The sequence below is a fragment of the Hesperophylax consimilis genome, chromosome 11 (assembly GCF_061612785.1).
Source record: "Hesperophylax consimilis isolate HC1 chromosome 11, BYU_Hcon_1.0, whole genome shotgun sequence".
NCBI lineage: Eukaryota > Metazoa > Arthropoda > Insecta > Trichoptera > Limnephilidae > Hesperophylax > Hesperophylax consimilis.
In genome coordinates, this window is record NC_142846.1 from 33697807 (window position 1) to 33716220 (window position 18414).

General features: G+C 33.2%; 1 protein-coding gene across 3 annotated transcripts in view; it reads left to right on the forward strand.

Annotated features, from left to right (window-relative positions):
* Positions 1 to 14122, forward strand: part of LOC149420061 (organic cation transporter protein-like) — a 38306-nt gene extending 24184 nt beyond the window's left edge. For all 3 annotated transcript variants that reach the window (XM_089637464.1, XM_089637465.1, XM_089637466.1), the window contains exons 4-7: positions 4775 to 4980; positions 9311 to 9518; positions 10977 to 11179; positions 11956 to 14122. In XM_089637464.1, coding sequence (XP_089493590.1) covers positions 4775 to 4980; positions 9311 to 9518; positions 10977 to 11179; positions 11956 to 12709 — 1371 coding nt within the window. In that variant the 3' untranslated portion in view covers positions 12710 to 14122. The remainder of the gene's footprint in view (positions 1 to 4774; positions 4981 to 9310; positions 9519 to 10976; positions 11180 to 11955) is intronic.
* Positions 14123 to 18414: the final 4292 nt, after the last annotated feature.

Sequence of the window (18414 nt, forward strand, 5' to 3'; positions counted from 1 at the left end):
AGATACTTTTTTAAATTTAATTATTTGTCAATATTCTATCTTTTCTATTGCTAAAATATACATTTTTTTATACACATTGTAATTAAATTTGTCGTTCGTTGTATGCCTGGTATCAGTATTTCATTTCATATTTTTATTTTTGTCATCACAGTTTTTACACTTTGGATCTTTCTCCTTCTTACCACAGTCTTTATATAAATTTTCACAAGCTCATAAATGCATACATACTGGTTTCTTCTTTTCTTGATGTAGACATCTAGCATCTAGCTGCTGTATGTCCGAATCCCAAGCAATGGTAGCATTGTACCAGAGGGTTGGCATCCTCCACTAGTACTCTTTGGTATCCTACGTATATCTTCCCGGTATATATCAGTCTTTTTCTGATTTCAATATCGACTTCTATCATGTAATTTGATGTGTTATTATATTTTTTCTTAAATACATTTTTTATCACAATCTCAGTTTCTAGTTTTCCTGGCATTACAGCCTTGATATCCTCATTTAATAATAATAATACTTGGATGACTTGTATAGCGCCGTTTTTGTGCAAAAACACCTCTAGGGCGCTGTACAAACTTATAATACATTTATTTCTACAGTGATCTATATTATTACTTAACTATTTATGGAGAAAATATACAGTACAATACTTACCTGGTAGGTCACTTGAGATTAACACTTAATCAACATTATCTAATTGTTTATTGGCGAAATTTAGATACAGGATTTAGGACTTAATTGAAAAATTGAATATAACTGGACTTTCTCTTAGGAATGGTATATTTAATTTACGGGTACGACAGCTTAATAATGTCTTGTATCATGTTATCCTTATAGTCATTATCAACGCTTTTAAGAATTAATGTTGGTTTTTTTTCTTTATTTCTGTGATATTTATGTCTGTAAATTCTTTTCCAATTATAGAGGAAAGGAAGCGTATTTGGAATACTGTTGGTAATTCGGAATACCGTCTTATCTTCGGTTCGGGTGGCGGAATCTATCGGTAATAATTATAACTATTGAAAGTCGAAGCTGTGAGCCTTGATTTTGGCCGGTATAATAGTTCTCCTGTGTCTGCGGATGAATGCTGACGTGTTTTGTGAAGTTGCTCCTATCAAAACTTTTTCGGTGAGTTTTTAATCCAATATAATCACCCCATATTCCAAACTATTTTATAACATTACAAATGAAATCACTTCAGAAAGAGTTATATTTTTATAGTATGGCTTTCGTTTTTGCATTTTTTAATACGTTGACATGTGATATAAGAAAGATCTTTTAGGTTATATGTTGCTAATGCGGAATACGGAATGTGATGCAAAATCGGAATAGTATTCCAAATTATATTCATTTTTTTTAAGTACTTTTATTTAATTTTACAGAGATGTCGTCACCAAATTTGTACCAGAAAAGGAAGAAGTGGGATTCGAATGATATGTGTGAAGCCATTAGTGCTGTTCGCAATAAAAAAAATGGGATATTTGATGGCAGCTAAACACTTTAAAGTCCCACGTACTACTTTGTTTCGACTCGTATCTGAAAAAGATGCGGACCCTTTGACTTTAACCTCAAAGAAAATTGGCCTAAAACCAGTTTTTAGTGCAGAGTTCGAAAAACAATTGGTAGACTACGCCCTTGTAATGGAAAAAAAATTCTATGGTCTAACACAAATGGATATCCGACGATTGTCTTATCAAGTGGCTGTTAAAAATAATCATCCAACTCCTTTTAAATCGGGAATTTCTGGCAGATACTGGTTGAAAGGCTTCCTAAATAGACACAAAAATGTGTTATCTATGAGAAAACCTACAGGAACCTCGTTTGCAAGAGCCATCGGTTTTACCAAAGAAAAATTGGACACATTTTACGACATACTAGAAAATGTGTATTCAGAAAAAACTACCCCGCCGACCGTATATTCAACGTAGATGAATCAGGACTATCTATCGTTCAAAGTAAAATCCCGAAAATCATTGGACGCCGTGGTAAAAAACAAACCGGTGCACTAACTTCGGCTGAAAGAGGGTCTCTTATAACTATTGTGGTTTGTATGAGCGCATCAGGCATATATGTGCCTCCAATGATAATTTTCCCCCGCAAAAATATGAATCTACAGCTCATGAAAGGAGCCCCGGCTGGATCTGTTGGAGTATGTCATCCATCTGGGTGGATACAAACTCACCTATTTACCCAATGGTTTTTACATTTCATGGAGAAAACTAAACCAAGCGAGAGCTCTCCGGTTTTGTTAATCTTGGATGGTCATTATAGCCATACAAAAAACTTGGAGATTGTAGATTTGGCTAGAGCGAATCACGTCTCCATAATATCACTCCCTCCTCACTGCACACACAAAATTCAGCCACTCGACAGGTCATTCATGAGTCCTCTGAAGGCCTATTATAGCGAAGAAATTCGTATGTGGCTACGTAATAACGCACGAGCTTTGTCAGTATATGACATAACGGAGTTATTTGGAAATGCTTATCGCAAATGCCAAACCGGAGAGATTGCAGCAAATGGATTCAAAGTTAGTGGAATCTATCCCTTCAACCGGCATATTTTTAGCGATGCTGACTTTCTTGCTGCAGAAATTGAAGAGTCTGAAGTCCAGCATTGTGCAGAAGCGTCAACAACACCCATGATGGAAGTTGAAGCACGTCCATTAGCTTTAATGGAAAGTCCACCCGAAGAACAAAGTCCTTCCTTGGTCGCGATTGAACCCCAGCCGTCGACTTCGCGTGGAAGACCCAAACGCACTATCATTACCCCATTTGATGTTTCCCCGATTCCGCAAACTAGGAAAAAAACATCCAATAGAGGGCGTAAATCAGCGGTTTCAACCGTTATATCAGGTTCTCCATACAAGAAGCAACTAATAGATGAACAGGAAAAGAGGACTGCCAAGAACAAGCCCAAGGGTACAAAAAATTCCAAAAAGAAAAAAACGACAGATATTGCTACTGACTCGGATTCTTCTGCATCGGAAGTAATTGATGACAGTTCCTCTTCTGATATAATCATCCCTCCTTCAGTCAGGATGTAAGGGGAGAACTTTGGGTCAAGTGCCTAATGTGCAACCTCTGGGTACACAATGAATGTGCCGGATGCGAAACAGAAGAGTATGTATGTGATTATTGCAAATAATTAACAAGACACTATTATATTCTGAAATATTAAAAGTGAATATAATTTGGAATATACTATTCCGAATTACATGCACTTTTAAAAAAACGCATTTTTTCTCATTCTTTAATTTTTTATTTTTTAAAAGCACTGTAATATATTTTTTTTAATTTCTGTTCTCGTTTCCTAATAAACTATTAGTTTCTTAACATTTAAATCGACTTTTATTCGTAAAAACATTTTTATCTTATTTTCTGCACCCTAAAATGTAAATGGTATTCCGAATATGCTTCCTTTCCTCTATTAATATTATTGAAAAAACGTTTCACCAAACCATTAACAACCCCGAGCAACGCCGTGTCACCTAGTTAAATATACAAAAAAACACTTTTAATTAATATCCTACAATAGGTAGTAGTAGTGAGTTGAATATGTCCACCGAGGAGATATAATTATTATTACCCTACACGAGTAATAGAACAATATACAATATTTATTACGGTACTTAGTTCCAGAATGATTGCATTGAAGAAGGTTGTGATGAACGAGAATTGAGATGAATACAGAAAACCCACTTACAGTAGTCAGGCTCGTTTTGCTGTGGGCTTTCGTTGAGATAACAAAAGAATACTATACTTTATTGTTTAACTAGCTAACGTGTACGTGGCGTTGCTTGACTTTTCTTTACATCCAAGTTTAGAAGAACTAAGCGCACAAACAGACAGTCGCGGATAGTGAGTGACTTTGTTTTATACTATTTAGAGATATCAATGTATTGTCACGATTACGAATTTACTAAAAGTTTATCAGGAAACGGCCTGTAATCCCATTTTAGTTCATTATGATCTGGGATGTTCCTAGATGTTCCCGAACGTTCCAGACTATTCCCGAACATTTCACATCATTCCAGAATGTTTCGGAATATTCTGAAATGTTTTGGAATGCTCTCGAATGTTCTGGACTGTTCTATAAATTTATAGATGGCGAAACTTCTAGCCCTTATATCTTCAAAAACACGCCCTTTGGGTAAAAACGGTAACCTCCTTCATGGATGGGGGATAGAGGGCTACAACACCACATAAATCCCTTGATCGTACCGGGACTTGTTTCTTAGTTTTAGCGGCACGCACATTGTACTCATATAAAATATATATTGATTTATGGGTTCGTCCCCCCACTCCCTACCTTGACATTTTTTTGTTGGTAGGAACGATCGTGATAAGTATCTAGTTAATCTACATGCATTAAGAAAAATGTGGTCATTCAAGGGAGCGATGTGTTTTATGATCTCTCGGCTGTGAAATATTTAAACGTACCGTTTTTTTTAAAAAAAGTATGTAACATCTGTTATTCTATGCATTATGCTACCGTGGGAGTTTGTTGTTGAAAAAGAAATTATAGACCCCTGAGAAAGACGCAGTACGATCAATGATGAATGGAATGAATTGAATCAAATACATGGGACATGTGACTATCAAGAGTTGTAACAGAAAAGCTGCGACCGGATAACCTTACTTTTAAAGGTGTGTTGAATTGTCATTGTCATTGAGTTATCGCGGAACCGATGCAAATACTGCCAATTGCATCACTTAAACTCTTTAGTTTTGGAAGCCCTTATTGAACAAAAACATTTGTGTATAATTTGTAGGTATTTTGCAAAGACCCCGGCCCAGAAGAAGAGTTCTGCTCCGTAAACTGCACTGCCAGGGACTACGACCGTGAGACCTTCTCCAACACGATCGTGATGGAGTGGGACCTCACGTGCGGCAGGGCGTGGATGAAGGACCTTACGCAAACCATGTTCATGTTCGGCATCCTCGTGGGGAACATGATCTTCGGGTTCTTTGCTGATCGGTGAGTCAAAAAAATTGTAGATAGGCACTGCATAGGATGCTGCCACAGTTATTTTCGTGAAAAAGTTAGTCGTATATTGGATTCTGTTCACTGTCCTATATTGAAATTATATATACTCGTACATATTTTGATTTTTCAAAACTTTTTTTAAAATTCTTCGACTGTTCACTCAGACAAGTAACTCCACTAAAAAAAACCACTGTAAAACCACTCACATCTACCGTAAATGTCCAATTCCTACTGTTTTCTATATTTTGTCTTAAAAAAGTCACCGGACTCCAAAATTGTTTGCATTTTTTACTCCAAATAATGTCAAGAATCACTGGTTAAAGTAAGTCAAGTACGTCATTTAACACCCTGTATACACGGGGTGTCCGGGGGTAAATTGCGCTAACTTCGGGAGGTGATTCTACAAGATGAAGATAAATAACTTCCAATGTTTATTTTCCCATAAAAATATATTTTTCAATAAAAGATTTTTTTCCCATTAAAAACAATTCAACTTTTTAACCTAAAAACGTTGAAATATCGAAAAAAGTGATGTTTCTATTTTATTTATTTGTCCTATTTTAAATTTTACTCATACCTCTTGCAAGTATCAAATCGATACAAGCTCTCCTTTCAAGATTTTTTCTGAAGGACGTAAGGGCGGGTTTTGGGTTGGGGCCCTGGTTGTTTTCAGTGTCATTCTCTGTAGAATTTTGTGCTCTGCGCTTTCGTGTCCGATTTTTGTAATTCTGGTTTGTACTTTGCCCTTATTAATCACGACGCTCAGAATAAATCCAAGCATTTTTTGTGCTTACAGATCTCGGTTTTTAAAAAACATCAAAAAATGGTCCATCATAATTATTGTCGCTTAGATGTGTATTTGTTTCAAACTTTTATTTTTTTAAAATTGGTATATTTTTACGTAAGCATCGTTATTATTATTTAAAATCATGGTTTCCATAAATGCATTTCAGATCAAATTTTAGTCAGACTTTTTAAAACTCATGCTTAGGTAGGTAATCATTAATATTTCTTGATAACAAATTATTATAAGCAATAATTAGTCGCCTGAAATATTCATACAAATTGAAAATATCTCCCGAGTAAAAATAAATGCCGACGATATTATTATTTCCTGGTGTATTATTGTATGGATTCATTTGTAACAAGATCTTTATGTCTATTAATTGTCTTTATGACCGATTATATAATGTCTACTAATTGCACAATGCGAAACTAATCGAGATCTTAGATAACAAGAACTGTATTCATTACAATACCTACAATAACATATCATATTTCTTCGTTTACTCTGTCAATTTATTATTTCGCTCCATTGCCAATCGTCTCTCTCATAGTGCATTGAGATGCGGTTTCCTCTCAGGACCATTAAATAATACTTGTACTATATTATCAACTTGAGTAACTGAGTTATTATGCGTTGTCACTTAATTAAGTAGAGAGTACCATCTGTAATTATTCATTAATGCGGAAGATGGAATATCTTCAAGTTTCAAGTTTCAAGATTTGATTTTTCACTAGATTTAGGTAGTTACTGTTTATAAGTATCTAAAGCTTTGTGTTTAAATTAATAATAATTTTTCATTTTTATTGTTTATTAAAGAAATATTTTAAATACATATAAAATCGTATTTACAGTGGGTTTTTACATATTAAAAGATTTGAATACTACTCTTCCATGGAAGCATTAGATTGTGTTTGAAAGAGGAGTTATTGTAATTGAATATAGTTACAAGAAGACAATAATAACATATCTCAGTAATACTTACAATTAAGGTTAGCATTATAATTTTCTTCTGCATGCGTCTATGTAATTTTAAAAGATTTATTTTTATTTTTTTATTCCTGTTCCACTACATTATTATAACCTTTTTTTGTAAAAGCCATTATGGGCACAAAATAAATTAAATTTACTTCGTTGCAAACCACTACATATTTTTTAAATATTAAAGCAGACTGATTTAGAAACAACCGTTCCTTTTTAGGGGCAAAATACATACTAACATAACAAAATACATACTAACATAACAAAATACATACTAACATAACAAAATACATACTAACATAACAAAATACATACTAACATAACAAAATACATACTAACATAGCAAAATACATACTAACAACAAAATACATACTAACGTAACAAAATACATATTAAAATAACAAAATACTCGTATATAGGAGATAGAACGGACGATGAATGGGGACATATATTATCTAAGATGGGACTGTTGGATTGTAAATGAGATAATTAAGATTATTAATTATTGTAAATAAGATAATTAAGACTATTAATTATTGTAAATAAGATAATTAAGATTATTAATTATTGTAAATAGGATAATTAAGAATATTAATTATTGTAAATAAGATAATTAAGATTATTAATTATTGTAAATAAGATAATTAAGAATATTAATTACTGTAAATAAGATTATTAATTATTGTTAATATGATAATTAAGATCATTAATTATTGTAAATAAGATAATTAAGAATATTAATTATTGTAAATAAGATAATTAAGATAATTAATTATTGTAAATAAGATAATTAAGAATATTGATTATTGTAAATAAGATAATTAAGAATATTAATTATTGTAAATAAAACCACAATATACATATAAATTTGCAATTTTTAAATATATTTATAGTGGTTTAAAAAAAAACCAAATTCTGTGATATTATATAATATTTTTACAGAGATAATTGCATTTAAATAAGATAATATAATTTAAATTATGTTTATTATATAATTATTATATAATTTAAATTATGTTTATTATATAATTATTATATAATTTAAATTATGTTTATTATATAATTTAAATTATGTTTATTATATAATTATTATATAATTTTAATTATGTTTATTATATAATTATTATATGATTTAAATTTGACTGTCCTAAAACGGGAATTCCTCCTAGTTGGGCAGTCAAAGTATTTTTTTATGTATATGTACATGTGTCATTGTATCATCACCTGTACTAAATAAATAAATAAAATAAATTTGTGTAACAGGACTCAATTAAAAAAAATACGCAAAACGCAAGCATTTTAAGAAATGCATTAATTTATTATTAAGTAGATTATACAAATGTATTATTTATCCACCTACCACTGATAATAAAAACCCGCTAGACAAAAACACGTGTTCTACATTTTTTTGTAATTTATAAATTTTACAAATTACAATATTTTTGATTTCTCAAAAATGTAGAAAAAGTGTTGTTTGTTTCTAATGGTCAAAAGGTTTCCACTGTTTTTGTCATTTCTAGGTCTACGCTCCTATTTTCAGCTCGTACCCAACCTTATTTACACGATGAGCTATGGAGTTTTGAAGTATCTATTTTGCCGCACTTATCCATTGTTTGATTTCTGCTATATTTCGTACGCAGTTATTTAGAGTCAGAGCTCTAAACCCTAGATAACAATATTATTATTTAGCTACAAGTACATTATGACAAGCGCAAATCCGCAAAAAATCACGGGATATAATTAATACAAATTCTCTAATTTACTATTTCATTAATTTTCTTTTAACAGTATTATATTATAGGAAGGTTATTTATCGCTTGTCTGAATTAATAAAAAATTAAAATTGAATTTTGAAAAATTAAATTCAATGAGATCATTGAATTACGCATGACATGTACACAACCAAAAATTGTATTTTTGATGCTTTCAAATTGTAATACCTACTTATAAAATTATAAGTATCATAATCCTCATTCATTTTATATAAATATATAAATGTGTCCACTTAAATTGTGGACAGCGGACAGTTAAAATGTGTCCCCTTTAATAGTGAAAAGATAAAATGTGCCCACTTAAATAGTGGACAGTGGACAAATAAAATGTGTCCCCTTTAATAGTGGACAGATAAAATGTGCCCACGTAAATAGTGGACAGAGGACAAATAAAATGTGTCCCCTTTAATAGTGGACAGATAAAATGTGCCCACGTAAATAGTTGACAGTGGACAAATAAAATGTGTCCCTTTTAATAGTGGACAGATAAAATGTGCACACTTAAATAGTGGACAAATAAAATGTGTCCCCTTTAATAGTGGACAGATAAAATGTGCCCACGTAAATAGTGGACAGTGCACAAATAAAATGTGTCCCCTTTAGTAGTGGACAAATAAAATGTGCACACTTAAAAAGTGGACAGATAAAATGTGGAGAGGCAAAATGTGTCCACTTATATAGTGGGCCTATAAAAAGAACCAATCTTGACTTACCTCGTAATGAGAGCATTCTTAATTCTTACTATCCAGTTTCAGAAAAATACTAAAATGATTTTTTTTCTTAGCTATGGAAGACGTTGGCCCTTATTGGTATCTGTGGTACTCCAAGCAGCGTCAGGAGTGCTGGCTGCCTTCTGCCCTGACTGGTACTCCTTCACTGCCATCAGGTTTATTGTAGCCGTAGCGACTGGAGGTACCATGGTCACCTCATTCGTGCTTATCATGGAGATCATCGGAGTCAAATACAGAGAGGTTGCTGGAATCCTCTTCCAGGTACAGTGTGAAGTGTAATGAGCTTTAATTATTAATTCCAAATTGAATGTAAGAGTTTAATATTTCTAACACCCATTTACCGTCCTTTTGCGGCCATCGTGCACATTGAAGCAGTGACCACTGAAGTGACCGAGATCACGTTATTCGTGCTCATCTTAGAGATCATCGGACTCAAGTACAGGGAAGTTGCTGGAATCCTCTCTCAGGTACAGTGTGAAATATAAGTTTTTGCTGTTTTCAGGCATAATTCTTAGATAAAATGAAGAGTTTTCATACATAAATTTCCTGATTCACTCATGATATCATAGTCGCTCGAGTCTTTTCTATCCCCACTGACCACCCTTTTACGACCAGCGAGCCGTGGCCACTGGATGAACTATAGTCATCTCATTGGTGTTCATCATGGAGATAATCGGAGTCAAGTACAGAAGGTTGCTGGAATCCTCATTCAGGTACAGTGTTAAAGTTTCAGGCAAAATTCTTGAGAAAAATGATAGGTTTTATTGTTGGATTGACGGCTGCTTCTTTCATGCTCATCTTGGAGATCACCAGAGTAAGATAACAGTACTGGGAAGTTTCTGAAATCCTCCTTCAGGTATCATGTGAAATGTGATGAGTTTTCATTCATAATTCTTGTCTACTGTCAAGCCGATACAGATAACCTACAGATATAAAGGGTCATCAGCTTATCATATTTAGAAGCATGTATGTTATTACTAGTTAGAGAGATAGGAACAAAATATTTTGACTGTCATTTCAAAATTCGATCGGATCAAGGTCATCAAACTCATTCTTCAAATAATTAATGAAACCATGATAAAAATATTCAAGGAAAGTAAGTTGATAAAACTATGAATAAAATATACAGAGAAGAAAAGATTTGGGTGTGGACTGTGGACAAATGCATAATTTAACAGTCTTTTTAATTTACCGAAGTTCTCTGTTTACTTTATGACCCTCGACCCTCCTAATAATTACCTAATTAAGTCCTCTAATTAGAAATTGTGACACGGATAAAAACATTTATGTTGGCGTAGCGGAACTGCGTTATAGAGTTATTGCCACAAATTTCGAAAAACTTTCACGAAAGTTTGAAGGACATTATAAATTATGTTCTTGGTCGCACCCTAATCATTATACTTCTGTATGTTTGTTATACAGGGTGTTCGGGGGTAAAGTGCACAAACTTCGGGAGGTGATTTTACATGATGTATTTTTATTTGTATTTTTTAAGACCTACCTCACAAGAGTTCCAACTGCTCCCAACCGTTTGGATCCAGTGAGACTATGGCATCCCCAATTGGGTGTATGTTGTGAGGCTGAAGGTAGTGGGGAGAGAGAGGAGACGAGGAAAGGGAAAGGTACTTGGAAGAGCGGGATCTGAAAAGATTTCGGCCTGTGCCTGTCAGATCAGGTGCGCCTAACGAAAGGTTAAATATCATATTATCCATGTTCCAGATTCCCTTTAACTTGGGCCACTTGACGCTGGTGGGTATTGGCTACCTGACTTCTGATTCCTGGAGCAGACTTCAGCTGTGGATCTCCTTACCGTCAATATTACTCTTCGTCTATTACTGGGTTCTACCAGAGTCTCCTCGCTGGCTCCTGGCAGTGGGAAGACACGAACAGGCGGCCGAGGTCCTCGAAAAAGGAGCAAGAATGTAAGAATATTGCACAGAAATTTAATAAAGAAGAAATAAATAAAATAAAAAAATGCTTCGGCAAAACCTACTTTGGAACCGTGGTTGGAAGACGTGGTTATGCAGAAAGCGTACAACCCACAATTGGCAAAAATTGAATTTTTACATATTTTCCTACATATAAATATGAAATTTATATCTGCTGAATTCATCAAAGTTCCAAATTAATTAAACAGATTTGTGGAAATTCAATTTTATATTAGTAAACATTTCAGTTAACTTAAATTGACATAAATAACGTACAGGTGGTTTGAAGGTTTTATGCACAAATGCCGCAAAATGCGTCTGTGCATAACTACATCCAATTAAGGTGTGAGGTTTTGCTTAAATCCCGAATTTGAAAGGGTCAATGTTAACATTTGACAGGAAAAACGTCGTAACTCAATTTTTTAAAAATCTATTTGCAAAGCGCGCTCCAATTCCACGTGGTTTTATTTATATTTTGATTTAAAATGTAATAAATGGCTTCTTTAATATGAACAACACGTCAAAAATACACTTTTCCATGCAATAATCTCGTTTCAAAGCGTAAAAAATAACAATTTTTCGTATTAAATTTCCTTGGAATAAAATGAAGAAATTGTGTAACCATCTCCTTTCGGAAAGTAGTTTCCAATAAATTCTAAACACGATCAAATCAATTTATTATTTACAAAAAAACTTCACGAAATTGTTCATTTTGTTTTTAAATAAGTTTAAGGAAATTTTCCATCGTCAAATTTTTGTTATTATTACAGAAACAAAATGCCGACAGAAAACATAGCCAAACAGTTGAAAGACTCCAGCGACATGCTTGGGGATAACACTGAGCCTAAGGAGAACATGCTGAGTTTATTCCGGAGGAGGAACATGCGCATGAAGACCATCTACATGTGCTTCGACTGGCTGGCCTGCGGACTATGCTTCTTCGGCGTCTCCCAGTTCATCGGACAAATCGGAGGAAACATCTTCGTGAACGTTGCCATTTCTGCTGCTATTCAAGTCCCTGGAACACTGTCTTCAATAGCATTCAACAGGATCTATGGAAGAAAGAAGACCCTGTTTTACTCATACATCCTCTCTGGAAGTACTTTGATTGCTATTGTTATCATAGATTTACTTCCTTTGAGCATACCTCCAGAAACTAAAACGGTGATTAAGATTATCTTGGCTTCTACAGGTATCTTCGGAATGAGCATTTCGTTTCCTACTGTTTACGTATTTGCAGGGGAGATCTTCCCCACTGTTCTGCGAAATACTGGTATTGGTCTTTGTTCCATGATAGCGAGGGTAGGTTCCATGCTGGCTCCGTTTGTCGCTGGTTTGAGCGCCTACCAGTTCTGGCTTCCTCCTGCGATATTTGGCGGTTTGCCGATCATCGCAGCCTTTTTGACATTGATGCTGCCTGAAACGCACGGCAAGGCTCTTCCAGACACTCTCAGAGAAGCGGAGTATTTCGGCAGACGAAGAAAGAGCAGTGTAATTAGCGCATTTGAGACACCACGGATGTAAAACTGGCATATTCAACGAGTCGTATTATTTTGAAGTACCTACTAGATATTTCTTATTGTAGCTAAGTGACACAAATTAAGCAAATACATATATACATATTTTAAGACAGTTTTTAGATAGTTTATTATATAGATGAGAAATCAATAAGTAACTACTATGATCGACTAATTTCTCTAGTATGCGAACCTAGTACTACCTATTTATTTTAACGTATTACGATTTAAAAAGTATTTTTTTATTGAGACCTAACCAAAATAGGTATATTTTTTTATTGAAACAACGTTTCTTTAACCACATGAGTTTGCAAAAGTCTTGAGTGATCGCACGCCATAATATGCCATTTTTGAATTCGCGCATATATATTTTTTAATATTTTTTATAAATCCTAAAAATATAGGATAGGCGGCAAAATATAGTTGAATTCATTGGCTACATAGCATTATAATCAGTTTATATGTTTCTTTATAAAAATTCAGAGGAATGATTTTTTTAAATGAGGTCGAAAATTTTCCAACTCGAACGCCAAACACTCATATTCCAGTTATTGACGCGAGCACTCGAGTGGTTAAAAACTTTTGAGGGTTTTGCCCATCAATGTAATTTATCACTGAAGAACAAGATAATATTGTTAATTCTAAATTTGAAATAGGAGATCAATAAAAATGACATATGTATAATAATTAAGTAGGTAGGAGTGGTTAAAAACGTTATCCCAGTATGTCAGAGATACTCGGTTCGATTCTCAGTTGAGACCGTGATCTATTTTTTTATTTAGATTTATTAGTACCTATTGTCTTGTTCAAGAGATATGATTTTATTTGATTGTAAGAAAAAAACATCTGAAATTGTCTAAATGTTACCAAAACAGGAAAATCATCTTCCTATCGCCACTAGTTAGTGTTTTATTACTTGTATAAACCAGTGAGCAATACGTCACATGACTCAAATCATTGTTATTAGGTTAAGATTTTTTTTTAGTTTATAAATTAATAATTACTTCCAATATATAGATGAGTTTGCCGATTACTGTAAAACCTAATTGTATGAATTCAGTGCCATTGTTCGTAATAATTAAGCAAAATATTATTAATACACACGGAGAAAAATGAGTATTGCTGATTTATTAAAAATGTCTTCAAATTATTGGTAATACTGATAAACTTTTAGTAAATTCGTAATATCACGTGTTCATAATAATCCTAACATTTTCACATTTCGTCATTATATTTTATTACGAATTTACTAAAAGTTTATCAGGAAGCGGTCTGCTGTCCCGTTTTTAACCGGATTACAAATAATTTGAAGACATTTATCGGCAAAACTCATTTTTCTCCGTGCGTACTATGAAAGGGGACTAGTTATTAATTGTTGTTACTGACGATACCAAATCAATGAAAATCTCTTGAAAATATATTCAATGATTACAAATATCTCTGTTTTTTACTCCCTCAATTTAATATTAGCTTCTGTAGTTACTTTCATAATCGAGGCCAAGCGCAAGAGTGTATTTGAGGCATATTAAAAGAGAAAGGATCAACAACCCTTAGTTTCACCATGAAAATCATCACGCCAATCGGTACGAACGAGCCCTAGGAAACGTCTTTTAATTTCCAATCCAAAGTCTTTCATTTTTGCCCCTAAATGTAATGATTTTAACATTAACACGAAGTTGTTTTTTCACTTTTCTGAGTCGCATTCAGAAAAATAAATTTTGATGATTTTTTCACAAAGACGTTTTCACGTGCACGGAGAAAAATGAGTGTTGCTAATTTATTAAAATTGTTCGTAATCCGATTAAAAACTGGATTGCAGGCCGTTTCCTGATAAACTCTGTTCGAATTTCTAATATGTCGGAACACGTGTTCATGCACCTTATACAATGTCGAAATGCGAAAATATTTGAATTTTTATAACCACATGTTCAGCCATCGTGATAACGCATTCGTATTTTACTGAAAGTTTATTAGGAAACCTATCAATTCGTTGGTTAAGGGCTTACAATCCAATTTTAAACGGATTACAAATAATTTGAAGAGATTCTTATCAAATTAGCTATATTAAATATTAGCTCTGCTTCTCCTGCTTCCTTGCCAGTGACTGAGTCTCTCCATCTCCAGGGTTTTTTACACTAACTCACGGAGGGCCATAGGAGGAATGTAACTTACCTCAAGGGCCAACGTAATCTTTTGGGATTCTGTGTGAAGGGTGTTTTTGAGGAGAGAACATTCCAGGAGGGAGGAAACAAGGCCTGCAAATCGTTCAACAGCCGAGCCGTTGAACCCAAAAACGATTTGTAGAAACGACAATTTATCGTAAGACAATTGTCAACCGTGTACAATTGTTAGGCTCGCGTTTGGCGTGTTTTCCGACTATGCAACGGTGCCGAAGGGACCAATTGATGAAGCGAGTTCTTCGGATCAACTCCGATTGAAATACCGGTAGAAAAAGTTCTGCATTCCCACTCACGCCTTGCTCTAAAGATTGCAACGATACGGGAATCCACCAAACGGTCCGGCTGTTTCTATGCACAGTCAAGGGTTGGTTCAGTTTGGCCAGCTACGTTTCCAGAGAATCTAAAAATACGCTATAAGCAGACGGTTGATTGTCTATTGTAGATGCCTAGCTCCATAGTGCTGAGAATACAATTAATTGGTTGCATTTGTATGGCTTGACATTGTCACGCATTTACGAAACGACATCGACTACTTCCGTCCGTTTCGAACGTTGCAATCAGATTGCCGAACAAGAAATACGATATTATTTATCACTTAAGGTTTAGCAACGCTCGTAATAATCTGAACGTTCATAGATGGTGGTAATTTAATAATTTCATTAAAATACGCTTTTTGCAAATTATTTCTTTGCAGTATTAACCAATCGATGGGTATCTGGAGAACATTCTAAAATGATTCTTATTAGAATAATTGCGATGCGATTTTGACCTTAACTATCCCGCAGCCAAGTGGGGGAGTAGGTAGTACCCATATTTATTGGATAATTTGTATAGCGCCGCTTTTGTGAGATATCACCTCAGGGTCACTTTACAGTTGAGGCAGGTATTATAAAAAATATAAATATTACAATAATAAATACAGGAACAGGTGACACGAAGATAGAAGATGGAGACTCTACAGCAATAATCCTAGGTGGTGAAGAAACTGGACCAGTTGCAGCAGCGAGAGAGTCCACCGCCTCCACCAACAGTGCCAGCACGAGGTTCGTGCTGGCACTGTTATTCCATATGAATCTATTTACGAATCTATCTATGAATCTATCTATGAATCCATAATTACTATCATCCTTATAAATATTAGACATATCATTTTAGTATTTTACGTATTCCTGCGCTTAATACCTACGTTATCATTAATAATTGACTGAATAATTGGGATTTCTATAGTTTACAAGCCCATAAGACAGAAAAATGCATGGGGTCGTCGAATAACCCACTTGGTTACAGACGTTTTGTTTGGCATCTTGGCCTGTCAAGAGTTAATTCTTCGAAAATTGAATGAAAAACAAAATCAGCATCGTTTGGGCTAATAAAATGCTCCGACATTCAACAGGTTAAGACGAATTATTTTTTCTAAAGAGTATTTTAATAAAATAATTCAATTACCGCCATCTATGAATGTGTATAACTTTAGAAGTTTTAGCGACATCTGTGAGATAACTAGGTAATTAACAATATAATAACTTGGTAATCAATGATCTTACAAGTTAGTCTAAAAAAACATATTTACATAATTTCAACCGACCTATCACTTTCTAAAAGATTTTGTTTCTAGTAACGCATATGGACAACAGGTGCTGTTTTTCTTGGTAGAGGCTAAACAATAAATTTCACCAATACAACAATATTTTCAAATCACAGTGTTTGGAAATTTTCACACTAGTTTAAATCGGTAAAACATGTTTGCTTTATGATTGACTAAGATATCTCATCATGAAATACTCATTTATGTTTGTTTCGTTACCTTTGTCACATTGTGAAAGTCAATTTTATTCTCAATAAAGACATTTTTTTATTGAAATTATAAAATAGATACAAATTAATAATATTCTTAATTAACTAATTTAATACCTAATAATATTTACCTGTGGCCGATGTTAAAGAGTTATGTCAACCAACATCATCGTTGTGGCTGCATCCGAGTGGCTTAGTTGATGCAGATGATGGGGCGACCTCGGACGGTTTCATTAAACTTAATCTAATTGTTTTTATTGTATTACATATTTATATGAATATTTTATTTTTGATTTATATTTTAATTTTGTGTTTAGGTACCTGCCTAATATTTTTTTCTCTTTTTTTTAACTTATTTCCATTTTTATAATTTTTTACTCTATTTTATTGTTACCCTGTTTTACTGCATTTCATGTAATATGGCAGACTGGGATTGTACTATCCTCCCAGTCCTGCTGGATTAAAACTTAAATAAATAATAAAAATAAAATAAATAAAGGTGTGTAGTAGAGCAATTTTCTCGAGTCTGACTAGGGAACTATTTTCTTATAAATAATAAAGGTACAACATCATTGCTTAAAAATAATATGTAGGTATATTATCTAGTTACAAACGTATCTAAACTATTATAAATATAGGATTTCAAAAATATCCATAAATTAAAATTACTTTATACAACTCTAGTCAGAAGTCAATTAGAATATAATTCGTCTATATGGAACCCTTCCTACAAAAACCATGCAAACTCCATTGAAAGAATCCAACATAAATTTCTCAGAACAATTAACTTCAAATTAGGAATTCCCTCTGACGACATTGATTACGATTCATTATTACAATTAATGCATCTCTTATCGTTAAAACATAGAAGAATACTTAATGATCTAATTTTTTTATTTAAAATAATCAATCACCGGTTTGACTCCCCTGAATTAACTTCGTTGATAAACTACCATGTTCCCTGTAGACCAACTAGACTCAAGTCACCTTATTATTGCAACAATACTGGAACAAACGCAGAACAAAATTCAATAATCCATCGCTTGCACAGATTAGGCAATGAATATTCCAACATCGATCACGCTGATTGTCTATTATCATATAAAAGATGCATAAAACAAAAATTGTCGAATAATACCATACCATCATAATGTTTATGTACTTCAGATTAAAAACTACTATGTAGTACTCGATAGGTAGAAGCTGATATCAGTGCATTATATATCATAGTCATCATAGGTAGGTACTATGTAAAACTTTATCGGACTGTCAAGCAGTGTCGCACATTATTATTATACACGTGATTCTCCCATTTACTACTTTTGTTTCCTTTTCATATTAAAAAATAGTATTTATTTTATTCTTTTCATTTTCTAATAGTATATACCTTTCTAATTTTATTTTATTTTATTTTTTACAAACTCTTATTGCCTTTCAGACATTTTATAAGTACTTCATTCTTGCTTATACTACTTTATTGTATATTATTACATATAATTTCTTACTTTGACTTAATACTATACTACAGATTGCTACTTATATTTTATTTATATATCTTTTTTCATACTTTTAACCTTACTACTATTTACTGATTATACCATTATACTTAGATTTATATTGTTGCATTCCTTATGTTGCTGTACTATTCTCTGTAATTTAGTATGTGAATGGCACATGTTGTGCCGTATATGTGAAAATAAATAAATAAACAAATGAAACAATGAAAATACATAGAAAA